General features: G+C 35.1%; 1 protein-coding gene across 1 annotated transcript; it reads left to right on the top strand.

The window, feature by feature from the left end:
- Positions 1 to 23,347: 23,347 nt before the first annotated feature.
- On the top strand, positions 23,348 to 26,097 carry LOC123906970 (transcription factor MYC2-like). Its single transcript, XM_045957005.1, has one exon. It carries the CDS (start codon positions 23,676 to 23,678, stop codon positions 25,737 to 25,739), a length of 2,064 nt encoding a protein of 687 aa, XP_045812961.1. The 5' UTR covers positions 23,348 to 23,675; the 3' UTR covers positions 25,740 to 26,097.
- Positions 26,098 to 27,332: the final 1,235 nt, after the last annotated feature.

Consider the following 27,332-nt stretch of genomic DNA (forward strand, 5'->3'; position numbering starts at 1 on the left):
CAGAACAATGAAATGATAGAGAAGATGAAAAAATTACTTAAATAAATGTTCATTACAAATTAGACACAAAAATTACATCAAATTAAATAATTTATCCGTTTCAACTATAAGGAATTTCGCCCTTAGGAAAACTAAAAATTTCATAAATAATATCGGCTGCGGATACACCACTGACCAACCACTTGCGCAATATCAAAAGCAGGCAGACAAAAGAGTGATCCGTACCGACTAATATTACAAGATAGACACAAAAATTACATTGCATTTACAATCAAATTTGTGCTATCAAAAGGACGAAAATATCTGACCTGCATCTGTTATCGGCCACTTGGGCATTGTCTAAGAACTTCTCGGAGCAAAGTGTACAACACATAAAACTCGGCATGCAGATCATGATACTGATAAGCGACTGCTTAGGATCGTCTTGAAAACAGGTAAAAGAGGAACTTGACCCTAACCGCGACCTGCCGGTAGAACCAAAGTTATCAAGATATAGAGGAACTTGACCCTAACCGCGACCTGCCGGTAGAACCAAAGTTATCAAATAAAGTGCGACCCTAACCGCGACCTGCCGGTAGAACCAACACTATAAAGTTCTTATCTCAAGAACAAAGGAAAAAGTTCTCACAAGAAAACTCTCAAATTATATTAAACTTCAAGTTGTGCTTTGAGAAGTACATGATAGTCCTATTTATAGCATATCCTTACATAGTAGGATTTATTGTCCACTATCATTCATTCATCATAGGACTTAGAAAATTTCCACTAACATGCTTATAAATTCTCACTAGCCACTATAATGACTTAGTGCACCACTAGGAAGCATCTAGAGAGCCTAGGGAGCAACTAAAAGTCATCTAAAAACCCTCCTAATACCAAAAACGAAAATTACAATAAAAATTAAGAAAATTGGACTTAATTGTTTTCTATTTAGTCCAATATTATTAGACCATAAATCAGCCCAAAGATGCTTCTTATAATGTGAAATGGACTTCAAGTTGGGCTCAAGCATCTTCATCCAAATATTTTTTTGTGCATTTTTTTATAAGTTTCCTTCCACATGTTTAGGGAACTCATGATCGTATCATTCTCTCCCTCTTCAAGAGGATTTGTCCTCAAATCCAAACCTGCATAAATAACTAAAGGATTAGTAACAAAAATTCTCTCTTTTGGATATTCCCTTTCTTTTTGCAAGTTGAATTTTTTTCCTTCAATCTTCTCAAAGTTGTCATCCTTTTCAACCTTCTCGTTTATTTTCCTCTCATAAATTTCCTTGACTTTACATTCATTTTTCTTTTCTTTTTTCCTCTCAATATTTTCTTTCTCCTCCACTTCTATGACATCATTATATTCTCTATCACAATTTTCTATGTTCTCTACTTCCTTTTCTTTACTTCTCTCAAAATTGGAATTTCTATTTTCTTCAATAATTTCTCCTTGAGATAAAGACTCTAGAGTACAAGAAGTAAAATAAACATTATTAAAAGGAATGATGACATTTTCGGTAGCCACAAAAACGCTATCAATTTCTTTTTCAATAACCTCTTCTTTTTCTTGCTCACTCTTAGGAAAGGTGACATTTTCGATAGTCACAAAAATGTTCTCAATTTCTTTTTCAATAATCTCTTCTTCCTTCACTTCACTTTCAAGTTTCTCCTTGCTCTCTTGTTTTCTTTTCTCTCTACCAATCTCTTTATTTTGGAAGTTACCCCAAAATACATCAAAATTTGTAATATGTTTTTTTGTTTGTCCCTCACTTTTCATTCTTCTATATTCTATCTCATTTTCTCCTCCTCTTTTTTTATAATTGTTTCTATAATTCCTCTCTATGCGATCAAACTTTTCATGAAGCTTTTGAAATTCTTGAAATAATAACTTCTCCAAATGTTTCACGGACACATGCTTTTCTTCCTCCATATTTTTTTTTTCAACTCTTTTTTTTAACAAGATAAAAAAAAATGATAGATCAAACCTGATTTCAAGAGCCGAAGCTCTGATACCAACTGATAAGCGACTGCTTAGGATCGTCTTGAAAACAGGTAAAAGAGGAACTTGACCCTAACCGCGACCTGCCGGTAGAACCAAAGTTATCAAGATATAGAGGAACTTGACCCTAACCGCGACCTGCCGGTAGAACCAAAGTTATCAAATAAAGTGCGACCCTAACCGCGACCTGCCGGTAGAACCAACACTATAAAGTTCTTATCTCAAGAACAAAGGAAAAAGTTCTCACAAGAAAACTCTCAAATTATATTAAACTTCAAGTTGTGCTTTGAGAAGTACATGATAGTCCTATTTATAGCATATCCTTACATAGTAGGATTTATTGTCCACTATCATTCATTCATCATAGGACTTAGAAAATTTCCACTAACATGCTTATAAATTCTCACTAGCCACTATAATGACTTAGTGCACCACTAGGAAGCATCTAGAGAGCCTAGGGAGCAACTAAAAGTCATCTAAAAACCCTCCTAATACCAAAAACGAAAATTACAATAAAAATTAAGAAAATTGGACTTAATTGTTTTCTATTTAGTCCAATATTATTAGACCATAAATCAGCCCAAAGATGCTTCTTATAATGTGAAATGGACTTCAAGTTGGGCTCAAGCATCTTCATCCAAATATTTTTTTGTGCATTTTTTTATAAGTTTCCTTCCACATGTTTAGGGAACTCATGATCGTATCAGATACTGTAGTGACCATGATCTTATTGTGGTCTAACCGATTATGATTCTATTTTTGCCTTCGTTTTCGACTAATCTTACCGTAGCTAAATATTGGGACAGGAAAGTTCCTCGTCGAATAGCATATTGCAGCCAACCATTGTTACTAAACAAAATCGGTAGCTACGGTAAGACTAGTCGACATAGGATTATGCGGCCGCTTAGGCACGAAATGATAAAAACTAAACACTACAAACACAAAAAAAAAAAAAAAAATTAACCGAAGAAGAGGAGTGAGAGGGGAGAGGTGCAAATGAAATTCACAGAATGGGTCCTTTTATAGGCCATCTGGCCGCACCCGTGACCAATTAAAATTGGCCACATGACAGACCTTTGACTGTGTAGGGAGGACTTGACCACCAACAATGACAGGACTTAGGTCGCTGATCAGTGCATTTTGGCACATATTTTATGGCTTTGTAATTTGACATATTAGAAGCTTTTCTACCCTAATATTAACTTTTTATCATGTTTTTAAACTTTGTGTCATAATTGAGCTCTAATGTATTTCTTTGATTAATTTTCGGATTTAATTGCATGTTGATCATTCTCAGTCCGCATGTTATAACTTGAGCTATGAGTATCGGATTGAGGTGTACGAATATGCGTTGGAAAGATAAGAGAAAGAGCTACAACTTTCATGTTAAGGCCAGAACCCAGTTCGGAGCGCAAAGCAGTCAAATATTTACGTTTATGTTCCAGACTTTATGAAAATAATGTAATTTCGGGTCAAACTTATGTTTTTCGACCCGTGGCTTTTTAAGCCTAATTTTCTCTGAGTACTTAAGCAAAAACACAGCTAGGGTTTCATTGAGGGAGAATTCACGCAAAAGAAAACAGAAAGGCTGTTGCTGCCTCATGGAGAACTAAAAATCTCTATCGATCCATTGGTGTAAGGAACTCCGTTTATGAATTCTTGAGGTTCGGTTTTCAATTGCAAGTTCGTTTGAGTGTTTATACTGTTTTGTATCACTTTCATATCTCTTATTCTGTATGAATTTCGTTTAGATTGATGCTTAATTATTCTATTTCGAATTTATATTGTTGAGATTGTTCGAATTGATTTTCCGCTTGTTAAAATTGATTTGAATAGAAACTGATACAAACTATCGCGCTTAGCAATAGGGCTAATTTGATTTGTCATGATATTAACCGTGTTCTAGATGACGCTTGTTCACTATCATGGTTAGTTGAACACATATGATGCTTAATCAAATGAATTTGTATAAAACGGATCGCCGCTTGTGTAATTAGTTTTATGATCAACCATGGCATAAACAATTGAATGAATATTTTCATGAACCTATGATAGAATCATAACGAGTTTCCAGAACTAGTGGATTGACTACTTTTTCTATTAATCGAAACCTTTGAAGGTGTGAAAACACAAGAAGGGGGGTTGAATTGTGTTTTAGCTAAGTTAAAACTTTTTCAAGTTCTTAACTCAGCTACGTTCGCAGCGGATAAATAACACAAATAATAACAAGAGAGAGAGAGAGAAAAACACACAAGCAGTTTATACTGGTTCCTCTCACAAAACGAGAGTAGTCCAGTCCCCTTGCACTTCCAAGGGAGTTCACTATAATCACACAAGATTACACCTGCTCAAGCACACAAGCAAGAGACTTCTCAACAATGCTCAAGCACACAAGCAAGAGACTTCACACTTAAGCACACAAGCTTAAGTTACACACTTAAGCACACAAGCTTAAGTTTCCTCAAGTAAATAGTAAAGTATATAAAAATATACAAGTGCTCTTAGATGAACCTAAAGAGAGCAAATACAAATATTACAGAGTATTTGGCTAAAGTGCAAAAACACTTGAGAAAGGTTCAGAGCTTGTATATCACAGAGTTCAGAATTTGTTCAGCGCACGTTCAATTCTTGATAATTGTATATGTTGTAGCTGAATCTTCTAGTATATATATACCACTAGAAAATAGTCGTTGCAAAAGAACCGTTGGAGTTGATAACCTTTTGTCTTCAAGCAGTCTGTCTTGATGCAGTTTGGTTGTATCCAAAACTAAGAAAGAGTTTCAGTTACTTTGACTACTGCAGAGAAGACTTTCCTTATTCAGCTAACAAAACTGAAGACCCACGTTCTCAGGTTAGGACAGACAAAACAGAGGTAGCTGAACTGATCAGGCTTGAAAGGTCCTTTTCTCCATTGGTAGAAGAGTTGACTAGCAAAGGGAATCTTTACAGCTTTCAAAGAGATCTTCAGAGGTTGATGAAGCTTGTAGACAGACAAGAAGTTCTGAAGTCTTCATCCTCTGAATGTTGTAACTTCTGAAGTCTAACATCTTCTGAGCGCTTGTGAACTTCTGAATTCACATCCTCTGAACTTCACTCAGAGCTTATATGATGCTTATATCTGCGCACTTAAAATAAATTTTTAGTCCTTCCAATTGTTTATTAATACTTTGTTATCATCAAAACCTTTATAGATTTAGGGGCAAACATTTTTAAATCAATTTTGTTCCAACAATCTCCCCCTTTTTGATGATGACAAACATAAGTATTAATTGACAATTGTTGTTAAATTAACTTATCATGTTTCTCTTAGGTTTATGAGGTTTGCAAGCTCCCCCTAAGATTGATACTCCATAAAGTCTGAACTTTATGTTTTATCCATGATATTTAATTTAGTATAAGATTAAGATGGTTTGAAATAAAACAACTTTCATATCTTTCTTCAGAGTGAGAGGTTTGCAAGCTCTCCCCCTAAGTCTCATAAGGCTAAGTTAAGATTGCACTCTTAACTTATCCTTACTTATGAAATTTATTTTAGTTTCAACTAACTTATTCTCCGCATTGAAATACGTAAGACAACTTAAAAGTAACAACTTTTAATTTAACGGATAAAAGCGAGATAAAAGTGGTTTCAGTTTGAACTTATCACTTATCAATTAATGCGTAACTACTCCCCCTTTTGTCATTATCAAAAAGGAAAAAAAATTTGATAAAACCAAGACAGTTAAAGAAAGAAGAGAGGTTGTTACAAAGGTGAATTAATGTCAAAAACGAAAACCAACGCGCTCAAGGTTTTATAAAAAGGGAAAAGAGTTAACATTCCTTCTTCGTAAAAACAAGAATAAGCAAGTGAAGCAAGAGAAGGTAGGAATAATGAAAAGATTTAGTTTACGCATCGCAGAGTTTAAGAGAAAGAAAAACGAGGAGAAACGCGAAGACGAAGAGAAGGATAAAGAAGACAACAAGATACCACAAGATGCTGAGATAATAATCATCTCATCAGATTCGGAAGCTGAAGAGAATGAAGATGATGCTGACTATGTTGAGTTCTTGGCTAGCTATGTTCCAGAGGAGGAACAAGAAGAAGAAGAACAAGAACAAAACCCAGATCCCATAGAAATTTCGTCAGAGGATGCTGAGGAGAAATCAGAGATTTCTTCTGAGTTTTATCCATGTGATTAGGATTAGGTTGTCTTTTTCTTTTTCTTTTTACCAATGTACTCAACATGGTTAGAGCATTAATAAAAAATTTTCGTTTAAAAGCATCTTGTGTTCTTATGTTCTTATTTATCAAAAAATTAGCACAAGCAAAACAAACAAAACATAAACCAAACCACATAACAAATAGCTTAAAAAGAAAATTGTTCAGAGGATAAACAGAGAATAAAAAGAAAGCATAAAACATGTGCATAGAATCCTAGGGTTTCTTAAGAAAGGCTAAGAGTTGGTCGAATTTATCATTCAAGGATCCCACATTGGAAACTAAACCATCCACCTTGGTTTCCAATGTCTCTTGAGCAGCTCTTTGACGTTCTAAACCTTCTTGCTGTTCCCTCAGGGCCTCTTGAAAAATCTGCAACTGATTAGCCATCACAGGAGCTTGATCTTCAATCACAGGTGCTTGTTCTTCAACCAAAGGCGCCTTGCCTTTATCAGAGGGTTCACCTTCTTCTGGATAGTCAATCATCAGCACATCCTCTTGATTCTGAGAAGTAAGCACATCATCCTCTGAGATGTCCTCTGGCTGCAACTCATTAGCCAACTGGGCAACTCTTGCAGCAGCTTCTTCTAACCTTTCAGACTCAGACCTCTGAGCTTCAAGACTCTGAAACAGCTTGGAGTCTATCCAGATGACTTTGAAAGCATTCAGACGGTGTTCAACAGCAGCAATTTCTTCCAGCTTAGCAAGTTCAAATCCAGCATGATTAAACATGGTTAACCTTTTCAATTCAGCCCTAGCCAGACTTTTCCTCATGAAGTCTATCACATCCAAATCCCTCTTACCAACAACAGCCTTAATCTCTTCAGCAGCACCATCCAAAGCATTGCAAATCCTTGCCTTAATGCTTGAAACTTCTAGGTCCACATCAGAAGGACAAACTAAGAACCTGTCCTTTATTGTAGATAATCTAAGCAAATCTTCATGAAATTGAGTGGATAGATTACAAAAAGGGTTGGATGATGAGGGTGAAGGATTGGGAATGGTAGAGAGAGTAGGTGTTTCAGTAGCAGGGTTGTCAATAACCACAACTTCTGCCTCTGAAGGCTTGGGAGCACAAGTGTGAATACGCTCAGGAGAAGCATGTTCAGCACTTGGGTTAGGATGGGGTTCAGGGGTTGGTTCAGATGATGAGATGTCAGAAGTGGATTCAGGGTAAATATGCTCAGGAGATGGTTCAGGAGATTTATGGTCAGGTGTTGGGTTAGGAGATTTTTGTGGAGAAGGTTGTTTTGTGGGAGAGATTGGTTCAGTAACAGGAATATCTGGTTGAGGTTCAGATGGTGAAATTTCAAATTGAGATTGAGGTTGAGGTGATTTAGGTTTAGGAGGTGATGAAGACTTCTGGGTGAAAGTTTGATTGTTAAGAGGGTCTGGACTAAGATGTTTTTCTAGTTCAGATAGGGGGTTATCAGAGGTTGGAATATCAGAGGTTGGTAAAACAGTTCTGAGAGGTTTGGTGTAACCTAATCCAATCTCATTTTCATTAAAGATGAACTGAGTAGACTTACCTTTATCTTTGGAAATAGGAGCAGGTCTTTTCCTCAAACTAGCAGCAAGAGTCTCCTCACCAGATTCAGTCTCATCTTCTGACGTAGATCCTTCAGATGAACTGTCTGAACTATCTTCCTCAATAACAATAGGCTCTTTTGAAGCTCCTTCAGCAGCCTTGGTAGCAGATTCTTCATGCTTCCTCTTAGTCCTTTGCTCAACCAAAGCTTTTTCTACCTTAATCTTCTTCTGAACCAGAAGATCTGGCTTAGGAAGATCAGCTTGAGCTTCAGCCTTTCTCTTTGGTTTCCTCTTAGGGTTATACAGATTTACAGGAGCAGGAGGAACCATACTCCTATCAACAACAAAACCTTCTTGTCTGAGCACTTCCAAGTAATCCTGAATTACATGCTCAGCATCAGCTTCAGATATAACTGGGTAGCCTGCGACATACAGACGATCCTCAAGCCTAACAGTGAACTCTTGTGGGGGAGCAACAGGCTTAGATGCAATCAAACGCATCTTGGACAGAAAGTTAGCGTTCAGAATTTCTGGATAGAACCTCTTCTCAACCAATTCAGGGTGGAATTTCCTCAAGTTCTGAACAACATGACCTTGATGCAGAAGGTCTGACAACAGCCTAGGATAAACTATAGTAGTTTTCCTCTGAGATTTACTTGCAAAAATGGCTTCACAAATACGTTCAAAAAAGTAATCTCCAAGATTAACCTTCTTTCCAGTCAGAAGGAAATACAGCAGATGACGATGAGTCCAGGAGATTGTATCAGTCCCACCAACCCTTGGACTGATAGCTGCTAGGATGATCTTGAAAAGAACTCTACATTCATCAGTCAAACCCTTTACTTTCCCTTTTAAGGAGAAATCTGTGCAAATGAGATGCAGAAGATCATCCCTGTATCTTGTATTCTTTTCAAACACATCTAACTCTATCCCAGAGTTAGGTAGACCAAGAAGAGCATTGAAATGGATAGGCGAGAGTGCCATGTTCATCCCACAGATATTTGACCTAATTTGTACACCTGTATAATCCAGCAAACCCATTTCCTTCCTAGTTTTACCCTTCAGACTAGGATTCCTTTCTATTGCTGCAAGCTCTTCCTTCTTAGCTTCATGCTTATCAAATACCTTTGCTTTCATCCAAAATTTCTTCAACAAATCTGGATAAATGGGACCATTAAGCATGTCGAAGTACTTATCCCATCCCTGAGTGATAAAGTACTTTTTAACATCAAACCCATTAGCTTGTAGACCATCGAAATCAACCATCTTCTCTGAAAGAAAAGTAAGTTCAGATTCTGGAAACTCCATCTCGTTCCCAACGATCTGAAGATTTTTGAAAATAAACGGTGGAATCCTTTTTGACGAAGAAGACGAAGCACCAGCCATTGTTGGAGATTAGGGTAAGGTTTGGAAAACTAACGAGAGAGAAAGAAAGTTTGTTGGAGGTTTAGAAAGAATATGAAAGTGTAGGTTGTGAAAGTGAATAGTGTGCAAGTGTATTGTGTAAGTTTTATTTAAATGCACACAGTTAACACGAAAATAGCAAATTTGGGAAGTCACGCTAATTGACAGAAAGTTGAATACCAAAAATCATCATTAACCACCCACTACCTGACACACGTAGACCACGTGCAGAAATTTACTCGGTAACTGCTATTTTAATGGACAACTGTTCAGCAGTGAATACTAAACGTTTCCCACTTAAATAGTTCAGAGCCTCTGAGTTATTTAAAATTCTCTATCAGAGTTAAGTACTTCAGAGCTTGTGTTTCAGATGTTCTGAATCATAAGTTCTGATATACATAACCTCTTACACTTTAATTGCCAGAAAAAATTTTCATTCAGAGATTGAAAACATGTTCAGATGTTTCTTTATAAAATCAAATCTTTCAACAGATAAGGCTTTAGTAAATATGTCAGCCCATTGATTTTCAGTATCAACAAACTTAATATCTATAATGCCTCTCTGAACATAATCTCTGATAAAATGGTGTTTAATTTCAATATGTTTGGCTCTAGAGTGTAGAATAGGATTTTTAGATAAATGAATGGCTGCAGTATTATCACAATATAAAGGAATATTGTTACTGCTTACCTGGTAATCTTCTAACTGATATTTTAACCAGAGTAGTTGTGTGCAACACTTAGCTGCTGAAATGTATTCTGCTTCTGCTGTAGACAAAGCTATAGTAGTTTGTCTCTTACTAGCCCAGGAGATAAGGTTTTCACCAACAAATTGACAATTGCCACTTGTGGATTTTCTTTCAATTTTATCTCCAGCATAGTCAGCATCACAGAATCCATTTAGCACATAATCATTGGATTTCTTATAGAGAAGTCCAAGATTAGTTGTTCCTTTCAGATACCTAAAGATTCTCTTTACAGCTGTAAGATGAGATTCTCTAGGATCTGACTGGAATCTTGCACATAAGCAAACACTGAATAAAATATCTGGTCTAGAGGCTGTCAGATAGAGTAAGGAACCAATCATACCTCTGTAGACCTTTTGATCTACCTTTCCTTCATCATCTGACTTGCCCATGTTGGTAGTTGGATGCATAGGAGTATTCATTATCTTGCAGTCATCTAGATTGAACTTCTTCAGAAGTTCCTTGGTATATTTTGATTGATGAACATAAGTTCCTTCCTTCTTCTGATTGATTTGAATTCCAAGAAAGAATTTCAATTCTCCCATCATGCTCATTTCAAATTCATCCTGCATTATCTTAGAAAAATTCTTGCACAAAGCAGCATTAGTTGAACCAAAAATAATATCATCAACATAAATTTGAATGATTAAAATGTCTTCTTTGGTTGTTTTTCTAAAGAGTGTGCAGTCAACCTTTCCTTTTTCAAAACCTTTTTCAAGAAGGAAATTACTGAGTCTATCATACCAAGCTCTTGGAGCTTGTTTCAGACCATACAGTGATTTCTTCAATTTAAAAACATGTTCTGGGTTTGAGACATCTTCAAAACCAGGAGGTTGCTTAACATACACTTCTTCAGAAATGAAACCATTTAAGAAGGCACTCTTAACATCCATCTGATATAAGGTTATTCCATGATTAACAGCATAAGATAGAAGTAACCTGATTGCTTCAAGTCTAGCAACTGGTGCAAAGGTTTCCGTATAGTCAATCCCCTCTTGTTGACTATAACCTTGTGCAACCAATCTAGCCTTGTTTCTTACCACTTCACCTTGTTCATTCAGCTTGTTTCTGAATACCCATTTTGTTCCAATAATGTTCTTGTGTGAAGGCTTAGGCACTAGAGTCCACACATCATTCCTTTGAAATTGATTCAGCTCTTCTTGCATTGCTACAATCCAAGCATCATCTTTCAGAGCTTCATCAATCTTTGATGGTTCCATCATTGAGATAAGACCAACTAAAGATTCCTCATTTCTCAGTTGAGATCTTGTCTTCCTTGGACTATCCTTGTTGCCTAAGATCAGTTCCTCTGGATGTGATGATTTGTATTTGAAGGTATTTCTTGGGGGCTCATCATCTTCAGACTCATCAGCATCAGGTTCAGCAGATGCTTCAGTACTTGGTTGTTCAGAGTCTGTAGGAACTATTGTGTTCAGAGGTACTTCAGAGAATGGATGTTCTGAGTAGTTAGGAATATCTGAATATTGATCCTCTGATACCTGAAATCTAGACAAACCTTCCACAAGCTCTGACACTTGGTCAGGCTCTTTGTCATCAAATTTGACATGCATACTTTCCTCCACAGTATGTGTTTCAGAAATATACAGTCTGTATGCTTTTGAACGCTCAGAGTATCCTATAAAGATACCCTTATAGCCTCTAGCATCAAATTTCTTTAGATGGACTTTATTGTTTAAGATATAACATGTACATCCAAACTGATGAAAATAAGAAATATCAGGTTTTCTTCCTTTGAACAATTCATAAGCAGTTTTGTTCAACTTAGATCTGATATAGATTCTATTTTGAACATAACATGCTGTGTTTACAGCTTCTGCCCATAAAAACTTTGCTACTTTAGTTTCATGCATCATGGTTCTGGCCATTTCTTGCAGAGTTCTATTCTTCCTTTCTACAACCCCATTTTGTTGAGGAGTTCTAGGAGAAGAGAATTCATGCAAAATGCCATATTTTTCACAAAAGTTTTCAAAAGGTTCATTTTCAAATTCTCCACCATGATCACTTCTAACTTTTAAGATAGTGTAGCCTTTTTCATTTTGAATTTGTTTGCAGAAGATGCTAAACTCATCATAAGCTTCATCTTTTGTTCTTAGGAATTTTACCCAAGTCCATCTACTGTAGTCATCAACAATCACTAATCCATACTTCTTTCCATTGATTGAAGCAGTGTTAACTGGTCCAAAAAGATCAATGTGAAGAAGTTCCAATGGTCTTGAGGTAAAGACAATGTTCTTAGGTTTAAAAAATGACTTTGTAATCTTTCCTTTTTGACATGAACCACAAAGTGTGTTTGAGTGATATTTAATTTTAGGTAAACCTCTGACAAGGTCAAGCTTACTAAGCTTAGAGATTAACCTCCAGTTAGCATGGCCTAACCTCTTATGTCAGATCCATTTTTCTTCACTCAAGGTCAAAAGACACATCACTTTTTGTTCATTCAAATCAGAAAGATTAATTTTATAAACATTGTTCTTTCTCAGACCTTTGAATATCATGGTGTTATCAGATTGTTTAGACACAGTACATGATTCCTTATTAAAGACAACTACATAACCATTGTCGCAAAATTGACTTATGCTCAATAGATTATGCTTAAGTCCATCAACTAACCAAACATCATTAATAGATAGGGAGGAATTACCTACTGTACCTGTACCTATTATCTTTCCTTTCTGATTTCCTCCAAAACCAACAGAACCTCCTTCTTTCATAGTCAGCTTAGAAAATAGTTGTTTATCACCAGTCATGTGCCTTGAACACCCACTATCCAGATACCATGAATGATTCATGATACTTCTTTGAGTGACAGGCTGTATGAGAAACAACTTTAATCACTACGGTGGAACTCTTTATCACAGTTATTCTTCCTCTTCATTTATCAAGTTCTGATTGTTATCTTGAGAACTTGTCAGCCATTGGTCAAGGACATAAGCCCTTCTTCCTTTGCATAGGACTTGTTTCCATACTTTAGGTAGGACATATCCTTTCCTAGTTGGTAAATCTGAATGATACATGATTTCAGCTTTTGGTACCCATCTTCTGGGTCCACGCTTGTTAGTCCAAACATGCTTATTATGTTGTCTAGTGTTAGAGAAAGACCTTGGTTTGGAATAATAACCTTTTTGAAATCTTTTCTTTGTTTGAAATCTGTTATTGTTCCAAGATTTGGATTGTTTATGATTCCAGGGTTTGTATCTATTATCAATCCCATTTTCTGATTGATTATATCTACTGACTCTAGAATCATAAATAGTCTGAGTCTTGTACTTCATCTGAGATTTAGAATTTTTCTTTTTAAAAACTTCTGATGTTTTAGGTTGACTTGCTTCAGGTACTGAAGTTCCTTTGAATCCAGAATTTGAAGTCTCAGATGTTGAAGCCTTCAGAACATCTGAACTAATGTTCTCAGGTTCTGAACAGCTTCTATCTTCTGAACTTTTCTTTCCAGATCCTGAGGCACTTGGTTCCTCTGAGCTGTCAGCTTCTAAATCACTCAGATCATCATTGTCATTTTCACAAATGCCAGGATTCTTTCCCTCTTCACTTGGTGGAACAACATAATAAACCCAAGATTTTCCAACCTTTTTGGCGAAGGTCTTCAGCTTTGAATATGTTCTACCATATTCATAGCCAAGTCCTTCTCCTCTATGTCTCAAGACATTATAAATTCTATTAGCAGCTTTGCTCTTCCCAAGGTTGAGATGCACAAACTGTTGAAGAGCTATTTCCTGCTCATCAATAGGTTTGTGACAAACAGCACAACCCTTTTCAAAGTCATCTACTCTATTCAGAGTTTCTTGATATAGACCTTGAAAATGTTCTGCTTGCTCAGTCAGAGTGTTAAGCTTTTCTTGTAAAACTTTTTGTTTACTTAACACTCTGAGATGTTTCTCAATGACCTTGTTAAGTGCAGTTATAAGTTGAGATTTAGAGCAGTCAGAAAATACCTCATCAGTTACTTCTGAATCTGATTCTGATTCATCGTCTGAGTCTACATCTGAGTCAGCTGAAGCCATCAGGGCTAGATTTGCCTCTTCTTCTTCCTCAACTTCTTCCTCAGATGATAGCTCTTCGAAAGTAGCCATCAGACTCTTTTTCAATTTGCTCTTGAATTGTTGCTTCTTTGAGCTGTATCTTTTGCTTTTGTCTTTAGCAGACATTTCTGGACAATCAGCAATGAAGTGTCCTGGCTTCTTACAGTTGAAGCAGTTCTTCTGATCATCCTTTTTGCTGACAAAATTTCTGGAGCTGTTACCTCTGAAATTTCTTTTGTTAAATATGTTCCATTGCTGAAACTTGGTGAATAAAGCAAACTCATCCTCATTCATCTCATCCTCTTGACCATCAGCAGAAGATTCTTCTTCAATATCAAGAAGCTGAGTCTTAAAAGCCTTAGAAGTAGTCTTAGTTGACTGTAAAGCCACTGATTTAGACTTCTTCTTAGTTTCTGAGTCAGCATCCAGAACCATCTCATGGCTTCTGAGATTGCTTATCAGAGCTTCAAGACTCAGAGTCTTGAGATTTTGAGCTTCCTCTATTGCAGTGACCTTAGGTCTCCAAGCAATAGGAAGACTTCTCAGAATCTTCTGAACATGGTCATAGGTTGAATAACTTCTCTTAAGAGCTTTAAGACCAGATACAAGGATTTGAAACCTTGTAAACATAGTCTCAATGTTTTCATCTTGTTGCATAGTGAAAAGTTCATATTGTCTTATCAAAAGACTAGCTTTAGCCTCTTGAACCTTTTCATTACCATCGTAGGTAGCACACATAGAATCAAAGATAGATTTAGCAGTAGACTTGTTCTCTATTCTGACATAATCCTCATGTCTAATAGCGCCAACAACAATGTCCTTTACTCTATGATGCTTAGTGTAGGTTTTTAGGTTAGCTGGTGTGAGTAACTTTCTATGCTCAATGGACAACCTTCCATGTTCATTTAGGTTTTCAAAAGTTACTCCCAACTCAACCAAATCCCACAACTCATGATCAATAGCAGTAATATTGCTATACAGTCTCTCTTTCCACCATTCAAATAATGAAGCATCACCATTGAATATAGGGGCTTTTCTGTTGCCACTATGTTCATGTGATTCATTACTTAAGTAGTCAAAACCAAAAGCATTTCTAGGACCACCACCAGCACCACTGGCCTCACCTTCACCAGTAGTTCTAGTACTACTATCATCTCCTCCAGACATAGTGTTCTCACAAGATCTTTACTGTCTCACTGTTAAGTGAAAGTAACAGACCAGGCGCTCTGATGCCAATTGAAGGTGTGAAAACACAAGAAGGGGGGGTTGAATTGTGTTTTAGCTAAGTTAAAACTTTTTCAAGTTCTTAACTCAGCTACGTTCGCAGCGGATAAATAACACAAATAATAACAAGAGAGAGAGAGAGAAAAACACACAAGCAGTTTATACTGGTTCCTCTCACAAAACGAGAGTAGTCCAGTCCCCTTGCACTTCCAAGGGAGTTCACTATAATCACACAAGATTACACCTGCTCAAGCACACAAGCAAGAGACTTCTCAACAATGCTCAAGCACACAAGCAAGAGACTTCACACTTAAGCACACAAGCTTAAGTTACACACTTAAGCACACAAGCTTAAGTTTCCTCAAGTAAATAGTAAAGTATATAAAAATATACAAGTGCTCTTAGATGAACCTAAAGAGAGCAAATACAAATATTACAGAGTATTTGGCTAAAGTGCAAAAACACTTGAGAAAGGTTCAGAGCTTGTATATCACAGAGTTCAGAATTTGTTCAGCGCACGTTCAATTCTTGATAATTGTATATGTTGTAGCTGAATCTTCTAGTATATATATACCACTAGAAAATAGTCGTTGCAAAAGAACCGTTGGAGTTGATAACCTTTTGTCTTCAAGCAGTCTGTCTTGATGCAGTTTGGTTGTATCCAAAACTAAGAAAGAGTTTCAGTTACTTTGACTACTGCAGAGAAGACTTTCCTTATTCAGCTAACAAAACTGAAGACCCACGTTCTCAGGTTAGGACAGACAAAACAGAGGTAGCTGAACTGATCAGGCTTGAAAGGTCCTTTTCTCCATTGGTAGAAGAGTTGACTAGCAAAGGGAATCTTTACAGCTTTCAAAGAGATCTTCAGAGGTTGATGAAGCTTGTAGACAGACAAGAAGTTCTGAAGTCTTCATCCTCTGAATGTTGTAACTTCTGAAGTCTAACATCTTCTGAGCGCTTGTGAACTTCTGAATTCACATCCTCTGAACTTCACTCAGAGCTTATATGATGCTTATATCTGCGCACTTAAAATAAATTTTTAGTCCTTCCAATTGTTTATTAATACTTTGTTATCATCAAAACCTTTATAGATTTAGGGGCAAACATTTTTAAATCAATTTTGTTCCAACAACCTTCGTGCATTGTTTTATGAAACCACAAACCCAAAACCCCTTATTCAATTGTGTTATTAGCATTCTTATTTTTGCTGATTATCAAATTAGAGGTACTTGTGAGACGACCAAGGTTTAACTACCTTGTTACTACGTTTTATAATTATAATACTTATTTTTGACTGCGCACGACAGCGATTAGTCGCAAACTAAATGTGTAGGGTGTTCCGCTACTTAAGTAGTGGAAGATATTTTGACAGATAGCAGCAAAATCAGAATCGGTAAATGAACAAAGTAGCAAAGTAGATGTATATATTTCATTAACACAATAGACACAAAAATTACATCAACTTGAATATTTCATCTAAATCCTCTTGCTCTTATTATTGAATAAACTACCACCCACCGGTTCAACAGTATAGGACAGACTCATTTGTGTATGGGAGAGTCCCATTTGTGTTACCCCGAGTGTGAATGTAGTAGAATTCATTTCGACTAATTTTACCGTACCCAATTTGAGCACAACGTCGGCGGTTAGTCGACGATGGACCGTGAGGCAATTTACACATGAAATGAGAAAAATTAAACAAAAACATATGCAACAAAACTTAAGTGGAAGAGGTGTGTACCTTCAATTCTGTGAAGGTGGCTATTTATAGGCAATTTGGCCGCACCAAGGGCCAATTAAAATTGGCCACTTGACATTCCTCTGACTGGTGCATGGGCTTTTGACCACCAACTGTTCCGCGACCTAGGTAACGGACAACAAGAGTGAAATTTCTAAAAAATTACTCATTTTATAACATCCGCGACTTAAGTAGCGGAAGGGTAAAAATGGAAATTCGTAGGGCGCGCGAGTAACCGGTAGGGTGGGAAAAGTAAATCTCAAATAAATTCACATGGGAGTTGTTTTTAAAAGTTTGGAGGGAACTAACTACCTAACGAGGAGTGCTAGCAACACACTCTTTAACAAACACACTCTAACACACACTCTCTCTATTGGTTAAAATTTATATGGGTCCCATAAAAATTATATGGGTCCACATTTTTTTATGGGACCCATGTGAATTTCAACCAATAAAAGAGAGTGTGTTAAAGTGTGTTTGTTAAAGAGTGTGTTGCTAGCATTATTCCTACCTAACATAGGAGTTGGATATAGTAAATTCGACCCGGACAGTAGAGTCTATAAGGCCCAATTTACAAAGTTCAACTCATGTTGTTTGTTGCATTTTTTTAAACCCACACCCCTCTATTTGTGTTTTGCGTATTTTCTACTTCATGAGATTCCATTTGCTTAGCTCATGTTGCTTATTGCGTGGAAAATGTCATAAATTATATTATTGGCCAAAAGTTCTTATTAACTACTATCATTTGTGGTTGTTTTACTCGATACTTATTATAACTTATAAGTTAAAACATAAAATTATCAATAATAGTATTTTTTTTCTTTTATAAAAAAAACTGAATTTTATAATACCAATTTTTTAATTTCATTTTACAAAAGTGTGATTTTTTATTTATTTTGTTATCGTCTACGGATCAATCCAATATTTTAACTCGTGACATATGCGGGGCGGACTTGAACCAACACATCACAATACTTTTGCATTTTTGATAGCTCAATCCGGCCACAAGGTTGCAATGTCGGACCCTGGTCCAGAGGATGCAAACTATTATAACTTTACTACTACTAATAGATACTCCATAATCATATATAAAATGAGAAATTCAAAATAGTCCAGGTTAAAGTGTAATGGGTCCGTTTAGTTTGAATTTTTAAAAGGAAAAAAGGTTGAACTGATAAATAAAATAGTCATTCGGTTTTTTACTACTTCACTTGCAGCATGACTGTTTGCACTAGGCTAATATTAGAATATGTACTTTCTACCAAAAAAAAAAAAAATTAGAATATGTCACACAAATTTTCAGAATTGAGACTATATATACATTGCAAAATAAGAGAAAGTTTTGGACTTTGATGCAGGAGGGTGCAAATCCTAAAATATAGGGTGTGCAAAGTAATATTGTAAAATATAATTGGTGCAAAATTTAGGAGTTGAGGTGTGCTAGTGCTCACCCTAAACTCAATGTGGCACCGCCATTTACCTGTCCGTTTAACCTACAAATTTATATGAACGAGTTAAACGGAACATGGCAGCCCACATACTCTATTTGTGTACGAAATTAATATGTACGTGCTTGAGCGTGGTCGGAGTTTTAGTGTACTGTTTAATAATTGTTGGGGCAAGGAGGTTGAGGGCCTTTTCCAACTTATAGCTGGCACATTTTTAGAGTATATATTGTACCCAACCACTAACATTAATATTCATCATATACAATTTTTAAATTGCATTCTCTTATTTTCTCAAGTTCATTGTTTTGTATCTTGTGTGGTATACATATGTGGTGGACATATATCAACACTAAGTTTGAAATGGAACTCAGTTTTCAAGAACAGTAAAATGTACCCGTTTTGCTTAGTGGCAGTGGCACCTTATCATGATGAGTAGGTGCAACAATTTGGAATAAGATTAAAACTTTTGTGAAAACCATGGGACAAGGGTGGGGTACTCTTGTACAATGAGTCAATGATGTAGAGCCATGAGATATAGTGATTGAAATTTGATACTTGCTGTATCATTAAGAATTAAGTTGTAAAAGTCTTTTTGATGAAAAGGATTAACTCGAGTTAACATGACTAAATTAAGCGGTTAAAATTTATGATGACTATTTTTAGTGTTAAGAGACATTCAACCCTAGCTAAAAAAAAGATTATTGTGTTGAATGCATGGTTTTTAACACTACTACGTACTATTATTTTTATATTGAGCTCCTAACATGTTTCTTTAGCATTTTCTTTTTTATTCCATGCATGCTACTAAATAAAGCTTTTAGTGTATGGGCAATAATGTAGTATATTCAGTTTTTTTTCTTCTTTTCACATTCATGCATTCACTCAGTCAACTACATTAATTAATAATTGTTGAATTAAGTTCGGATTATGTAAACTTCAAACTCAAGCACTTATTTTTTTTTAACTAAAAATTTAAATATATATTATTTGATCTTAAATGGTGTTTGATACAACAACTGACTCCATAAATGCAAAATTTTGCTAACGGTGGAAAATCCAAATCCATAATAACGCAATCAACTCCTTATGATCGAGTAAAAGACATAAGGAGTGTTCATTGACAAGCCAATAATCTTGAAACACTTTGAATATTCGATACTTTTTTGTTTATAATGAGTTGTGGATCAAACTCATGATCTATAGTGTAGTACTCAAACTCATCAACACTCAATCAAACATAGTGACTTACTTTGAATTTGATACTAATCACACATGGCGGCTGTAATTTATTTTTCCTTTATTTATTTATATGAGTAAAAAATATTAAAAAAAAAAAACAATGGTGGACAAGAATCACAAGATTAGAAGAAAAATGTAGCAAAATAGAATAAAAAAATTAAAGGAAGAGGGTAAAAAAATATGAATCACGTGGTGCAGTTCCACTTGTGCTGTGTAGTGTGATAAAAAAAAAGCAAGAAAATGATTGGCTTCTTTTAGGCAGCCACTATAATATGGGAAGATTGTGACCTCACACTAAGCGACACCATATGTCACTGCCACCCATTGTTTTTTTTTCCTTCATAATTTGTGGTTACTACTATTTGGTAGATTGGGATTCCGATTTGGATTGTATTTCACTTTTCTGCAATTCCTATATTTTCCCTTTCCCACCTTAACAACGTAGAGTAAATGTTGGTAAGAACATATGAGTTCACTTTTTAGTAATTGAAATGAGAACATACTTAAAAAATTGACTCATATATGGTAAGAATATGAGTTCACTTTTTATAACTAATGTAAGGGCTTTGTATGTAAGTAATGTGTGAATAGGAGTATTTATTGTTCGGTTGATCGCATTCGAGAAAAAATTGAATTGAATCGAGCAATTGATGTAATTTGAAAAACTCAATTCGAATTGTTATTCGTTAATGATATATTTTGATCCAGACCAAATTGAATTGTATTAGACATAAATCAAACTAAATGGATGTATTAAAAAACTATAAAAATTGAAACAAAATAAACATTAGAAATAGTTTTAAAAATTCAAAATGGAGTCCTAAACTGAACCGAATCAAATCAATAACTCACTAATTGAATTGAACTTAAATTGATTCATTTTGCTAATTATTAATATTTATAGTTTTTTTTATTTGGTTCGGTTGCTTGATTTGGTTTTATCGTTTTTCTGATCTGTAAAAAATTCTCGACGTAAAAACACAGATACAAGAGGATCATCTTGAAATAGCAACATTGAATGATAATTAATTAATTAGAATGTTGACATGTTTCGTAAAGAGACCCCCACTATACATGTTAGTGTTTTAAATTTACCTTTATAAAAAATTAGATCATTTTCTAAAATATACCAACAAATATGCATATGTGGGATGTGATTGAGAAGAATTTCTTTTAGAAACAACATTCTTGTTGTATATATTATTTTATCTTAATTTGTAACATATGAAACAAACAACTTCTTTTCAACATTGGCATCCATTGAAACCCTCAAAGATTGGAAGATTTTTTTTATTGGTCTTAATCATTTGATTTTCAAAAATAAAAAAATTTAATCTTGATTAATTTAGAATTTGGTTAGAAGAAAGTAGAATATTAACATTTGTCTAAATTAATTATTTAAATTATGGGTTGGAGAATATTTAAAAAGATATAAATTAATCTCGATAATTTATTTTAGGTGTTTGAATTTTTATTAGAAACTAATATGTCTTGTACATGTTAATTTTGAGGGGATACTTGTGAATTTGCTTAGATTTTTTTTTTTGGATATTTGGATGTCACTTTTTAATTTATTTCTGAACATGTCTAATATAAAATTCTCAAAAATAATTAAAAAATGGTTCTTTATCGTTTAAATAGTAGAATGCAGTTTTAAACATAGTTTCCACGTCAACTATTATGATTGGGTCCTTTGACTAAAACAACATACCACCACCAATTCTTCTTCCCCTCAAATTGATTCATGATGGTGGTCAATTAATCTAGGCACTACAATGCCAATGGTGTAGTGGATGAGTTTCAATGAGAGGCCTGTCCATTGAAGCTAGTATATTAGAGATAGTGTTCAAAAGATAATCTTATTAGTACTTCTAATATGACAAAAATTGAAAAGATATTTTTATCCCAAAAAAATAAATCGAAAAGATATAAAATGGTTATAACCGCTTGAATGGAAAAGTTTATGTAATGCAAACCGCGATTGAAAGTTAAGCAAACTCCATGTTTGAGAAGAATTTATGGAGAGAATTCATTCTCGTTTTTAACGGGCGTTCAAATGACATTTATTAGCAGATCTGTCAAATGAGTCAGCTCTGTCCAACTCGGTCTGATTTGTTAGGACAAACTAAATAAACGGGTGGTCAGGTTGACTAAGTCTAATTATAATTGGACTACACATTAATGAGCTCGGTCTGACTACTTTTATTTTATTTTCGTATTTAGTAAAAAAAATTATATCACTTTTGTAACCAAAAATAAAAAATAAAAAAATTATGTCACTTTGATCTATTAGTTCTCATAATTATTAATTTTATAGAAATATGATTTGATACAAATATAAATAATTTTAATATTAACGCTAGATATCAATTAAGTTCTAGTTTGATTCTTGTAAAAAAATTAAATCAAATTTTGTGAGGACTAAAACTATTCTCCCCGCCCCTCCCCCCTATCTATCTTTGTTTCTCCCTTTCCTTCTCTCTCTTTCTATTTCTCTCTTTCTTCCTAACTTCTTCTATCATTCACTCTCAGACTATTTTGAATATTTTAAAAAGTTGTCGTTGTTGTTATTGTTTCAACCGTTCTCTCTCTTTTTGTCTCTCTATACCCCTCTCTCATTCTATATCTCCCCCTCATCTCTCTATCATTTCCTCTCTTTATTGTTGTTGTTGTTGTTGTTATTGTTGCATATATTTTTCCTCTCTTTGTCTCTCTCCAACTCTCTCCATCTCCCTATCTTTCTCCCTCTCTCTATATCATTCTCTCCCCATACCCATCTCTCTATTTTTTTTATGCAAATTAAATTTTAGTCAATATGTCCCTTGATTTTGCAAACTTTAGTCAATTACCTCTTGTGACATGTATCGTAATCAACTAGCACCACATGTGATGTGGCGCCACGTATGCAGTTAACGACAACGTCATCAAAATAGATGGAGTAAACGGAGCAAGGAGCAATTTGATTGACGTTTTACAAAAAGTAGACATAATGTGTTTTTCGTCACTGTAATTTGAGCGAATTTAGTTTTTATTCTATGAAAAAAACATCCGTTCGTTTTGTTTCTATAATATTAGATTCCTTTCATTTTAGTCATTCATTCAGTCATGTCACATAAAAACGATGTCATGGTATGCATTCGATGATGTGTCCGCCGCTACGTGTGCAAGGAATTAATGATGACTTAACATATTTTTTTCGTGTGGCAAATTTGAATTTTAGTCATTTGAAAAAAAATCATTCGTTGATTGTAGAAAAAAATGTAAAATAAATAAAATTATGTTGATAAAAATAATTAATGCATTAGTAAATAATAATAATAATAATAATTTTAATAATATTAAATGCGATTTAAAATTAAAATAAAAAGTTATACAGTAAAAAATGACATAAAATTCAAGAATGGATCATATATTTAAGAATAGAGGGAGCATTTAGTCAAAGGAAAAAAAAATAGTGGGTGCATTTAATTCAATTTTAAACAATTTTTTTTTTGGTTTATTCCTTTTTTCTCATAATCTAAAATTCAATCTAAAATTCAATCTAAAAAATTTCCACAAAACAACATCCAAACTAATAAAATAAGAAAAATGATAACTAGTTCTCCCGATGCCCTAGTTAAAGAAGCAAATATACTAAAAAGTTTTCTTGAAACTTATGCAGTCAAGTCAAACTCTAAAAAATGGAAAAAAATATTGTTTTCTACGCATAATTTTCTCTTTTTATATCCTTAACTAGTGTTCACGATATTAGTCTACATAACCCATAAAATAATATTTTCTATTTTCTATTTTTTCTATTGGTTAACACAAAAAACTAGATACTGTATAGATTACGTAGCCGTATATTTTTCAGCAAATAATTACACAGCCGTATATTTTTTCAGCAAATAATTAATGAAACCCTCAGAATCAATCACTCTCAAATTCAACCTAAATTCACTCCAAATTAATTCCAAATCCAAAATCACCTTCTCTCTCATTCGTTCCATTCTCTCTCTCCCCGAATCCATTATCACCACCACACAGTCTCTTCTTCCTAACCTTCTCTTCTTCTCTTTTTTCTTTCCCTAATTTACCCCTAAAGTAACCCCCCAAAAAAAAAATTCCATGAATCTTTGGAGCGACGACAACTCATCAGTAATGGAGGCTTTCATGACCTCCTCTGATTTATCCACCTTATGGCCATCACAACCACCGCCGTCGTCACAACCACCACAAACCACCACCGGATTCAACCAAGACACACTTCAACAACGTCTTCAAGCTTTAATCGAAGGCTCTTCTGAAATCTGGACTTACGCTATCTTCTGGCAACCGTCTTACGACTATTCCGGCTCTTCTCTTCTCGGTTGGGGTGACGGTTATTACAAAGGCGAAGAAGATAAATCAAAATCAAAATCAAAATCTAAAGCTACTTCACCTGCTGAACAAGAACACCGTAGAAAAGTTCTTCGAGAACTTAATTCTTTAATCTCCGGTAATCCGGTACCGGAAGAAACTTCCGTTGATGAAGAAGTTACTGATACGGAGTGGTTTTTTTTAGTTTCTATGACTCAATCTTTTGTTAACGGAAGTGGACTTCCTGGACAAGCTTATTTTAATTCAACTCCGGTGTGGTTAACCGGAGGTGAGAATCTCGCCCTCTCGGTTTGCGAGAGGGCGAGACAAGGTCAGGAACATGGTTTACAGACGCTGGCGTGTATACCGTCGGCGCACGGTGTTTTAGAGCTTGGATCTACTGAATTGATTTATCAGAATAACGATCTGATGAATAAAGTTAAGATGTTGTTTAATTTTAATAATAATTTTGATTTTGGATCTTCTTGGCAATTAGGTAGTAATAATTCTACTGTAATTACTCATCAAGGTGAAAATGATCCTTCTTCAATTTGGCTTAATGATCCTGAAACTAGAGATTCTGTTGTTGATAATAATTCTCTTGCTGCAACAACAACAACAACAACAGCAACAACAAACACTTCAGTTTCAATTCCAAGTCATCATCAGCAACATCAACAGCATCAGAACAATAGCAATAATCAGAGTTTGAGTGTGAGTGTGACGAAGACGATTCAATTTGAAACTCATGGTTCAAGTACTGTAACAGAAGTTCCTAGTGTTGTTCATGTTTCAAGTAAGCAGAATCAACAAGGATTGTTTACTAAGGAAATGAATCTTTCGGAATACGGTGGGAGTAACGGTCAGCAGCGTTCATTGAAGCCGGAATCGGGGGAGATTTTGAGTTTTGGTGGTGAGAGTAAAAAGAGTTCATATGTTGCTAATAATGGAAATTCGAATTCGAATTTTTTCTCGGGTCAATCACAGTTAGTTTCAGTTGCTGAGGAGAATGGGAATGGGAACGGAAATGGAAACGGGAAGAGGAGGTCTCCGAATTCGAGAGGAAGTAATAATGATGATGGAATGCTATCTTTTACTTCGGGTGTAATTGTTCCGCCGGTGAATTTGAAATTCTCTGGTGTTACTGGTGGTGGTGATTCGGACCATTCGGATCTGGAAGCTTCGGTGGTGAAGGAGATGGATAGTAGTCGTGTGGTGGAGCCGGAGAAGAGGCCGAGGAAGAGAGGGAGGAAGCCGGCGAATGGAAGAGAGGAACCGTTGAATCATGTTGAAGCTGAGAGGCAAAGAAGAGAGAAGCTGAATCAGAGATTTTATGCTCTTCGTGCAGTTGTTCCTAATGTTTCAAAGATGGATAAAGCTTCACTTTTGGGTGATGCTATATCTTACATTACTGAGTTGAAAACAAAGCTTGTGAAAACTGAATCTGATAAAGATGAATTGGAAAAGCAACTTGATTCAGTGAAGAGTGAGTTTCAGAAAGTCAATGAAAACTCGTCTCAGCCACCACCACAACCTCAACAACAACAAGTACCCGATAAACCCTCTTCCAATCAAGCTTTAATCGATTTAGATATTGACGTGAAGATTATAGGTTGGGATGCAATGATAAGGGTCCAATGCAGTAAGAAAAACCACCCTGCAGCGAAGTTGATGGCGGCGTTGATGGAGCTTGACCTAGAAGTGCACCACGCGAGTGTTTCCGTGGTGAATGATTTGATGATACAACAAGCAACCGTGAAGATGGGGAGTCGTTTTTACACGCAGGAACAGCTTCGGGCAGCATTGTCCTCTAAAGTCGGGGATGTTCAATAAAGTTTGCAAATTGCTGCCATGCGAAATTAATTGGGAATGTTATGTATGTGAATTTCTCATTCCTCCATAATTTTGGGGCTCTGGGATATTTTACGGATTCCCGGTAACTATCTCTGTAAACTAGAAGTGTCTTTGTTTTTTGTAGCTTAGTATGATTTTTGAGGTATTTTTATTTGGGAATTTGTATGGAGATGGAGTACTAGAAGTAGAACTAGAGCTAGCTTTGATGAAGTAAGTAAAAACTACTTGTAATTTCGCCGTAAGATTGGGCACGCGATTGTGCATCCGTGCCTGTGTGTGTGTATATAGAATGTTGTATAATTCTCATAAATGGGTAACATGGTGAAAATTCTGAATATTATTATTCTTCAGCTTGTGACAGTGAGTTATGTCATGTGAGTGTGTTAGATTCATTTCTGGGATTTGTTTGTTCTCCATATGTAATTGCCCTTTGTACCTCCTTATAGGACTGTATTTGTTGGTTACTCATAGAAGAAAACATGTCTTTGAATCTATGTCGTGTACTCGTGTACTACCTGTTTGATCTATCATGGTAAAAATCGTTTTTCTTGCTATGTGATGAAGTTTGATACACAACATAACATTATTATATCATCTGATCTTTGTACTTGACCCTACTTTGCGAGATAAGTTGTTTATGAGCCATGTGAGAAATGCATATACCAACAGAAAATACTTAATGCTTTATTTTGGTGGTGATTGGTTCCTTTTGTGTCAACGTGTTTGATTTGCTACATTTCCAAGTTTTTTATTTTTTTTTATTTTTAATATGGTTCCTTTTGATTATTTTCCTCTTTAGTGCTAACTAGTAAAGTTATGACCCTACCAATACCAAATACCAACTTTGACAATGAAAATGTCTTCTGAGTTCTGAAATGCATGGTAAGATTAAGGTAGGAAAAAAAAAAAAACAGGGTATTGAATTGAATACAACTATATATACAAGTATATAGTTCATATAGTTTATGCACGAGGTTATGACTTTGTATATATACGTGTTTATGGAATATGATCATTGCCAGAGCCAGCATTCTCCCATTGGAAAAAGACCCAAAAGGGTTAAAGGGTGTTCTTTCTTTTTAAGCTCCATTGAAAATAACAGGTACCAGAAAAATAACAGGTAACAGATTATGGTTTTGGTAAATTTACCAAACTTTATCTACTCCTATGTTAAAATTGTTATAAATGTAGGTTATCTTTGTATGTATTTACCTACTTTTTTATCTATACAACTGGAACTTTTTGGCATTTTAGAAACATTATTACTATATTTTAAGAGATTTGGACAAAAATTATGTACACGTAATGATATAACTTCTAAATATATTATAATCTTGGACGTTGCCTTGGTCATTCTAAAGTACTACTATATTTGGATCTAGTTCATGTATCATACCATCCTACCGTATGTATTATAACTACGGAATTAGTAACTAATTGGATTAATTAATATGATTAATTATATATACTTATCTTAAAAAAGGATGATAACATTAATGTCACGACTAATGAAGGTTTTATTTTTTAAACTATGTTATTGCTTTTGATGGCTTCTTTCTTCCATGTGGGTGT

Source organism: Trifolium pratense, linkage group LG2 (genome assembly GCF_020283565.1).
Source record: "Trifolium pratense cultivar HEN17-A07 linkage group LG2, ARS_RC_1.1, whole genome shotgun sequence".
NCBI classification, from domain to species: domain Eukaryota; kingdom Viridiplantae; phylum Streptophyta; class Magnoliopsida; order Fabales; family Fabaceae; genus Trifolium; species Trifolium pratense.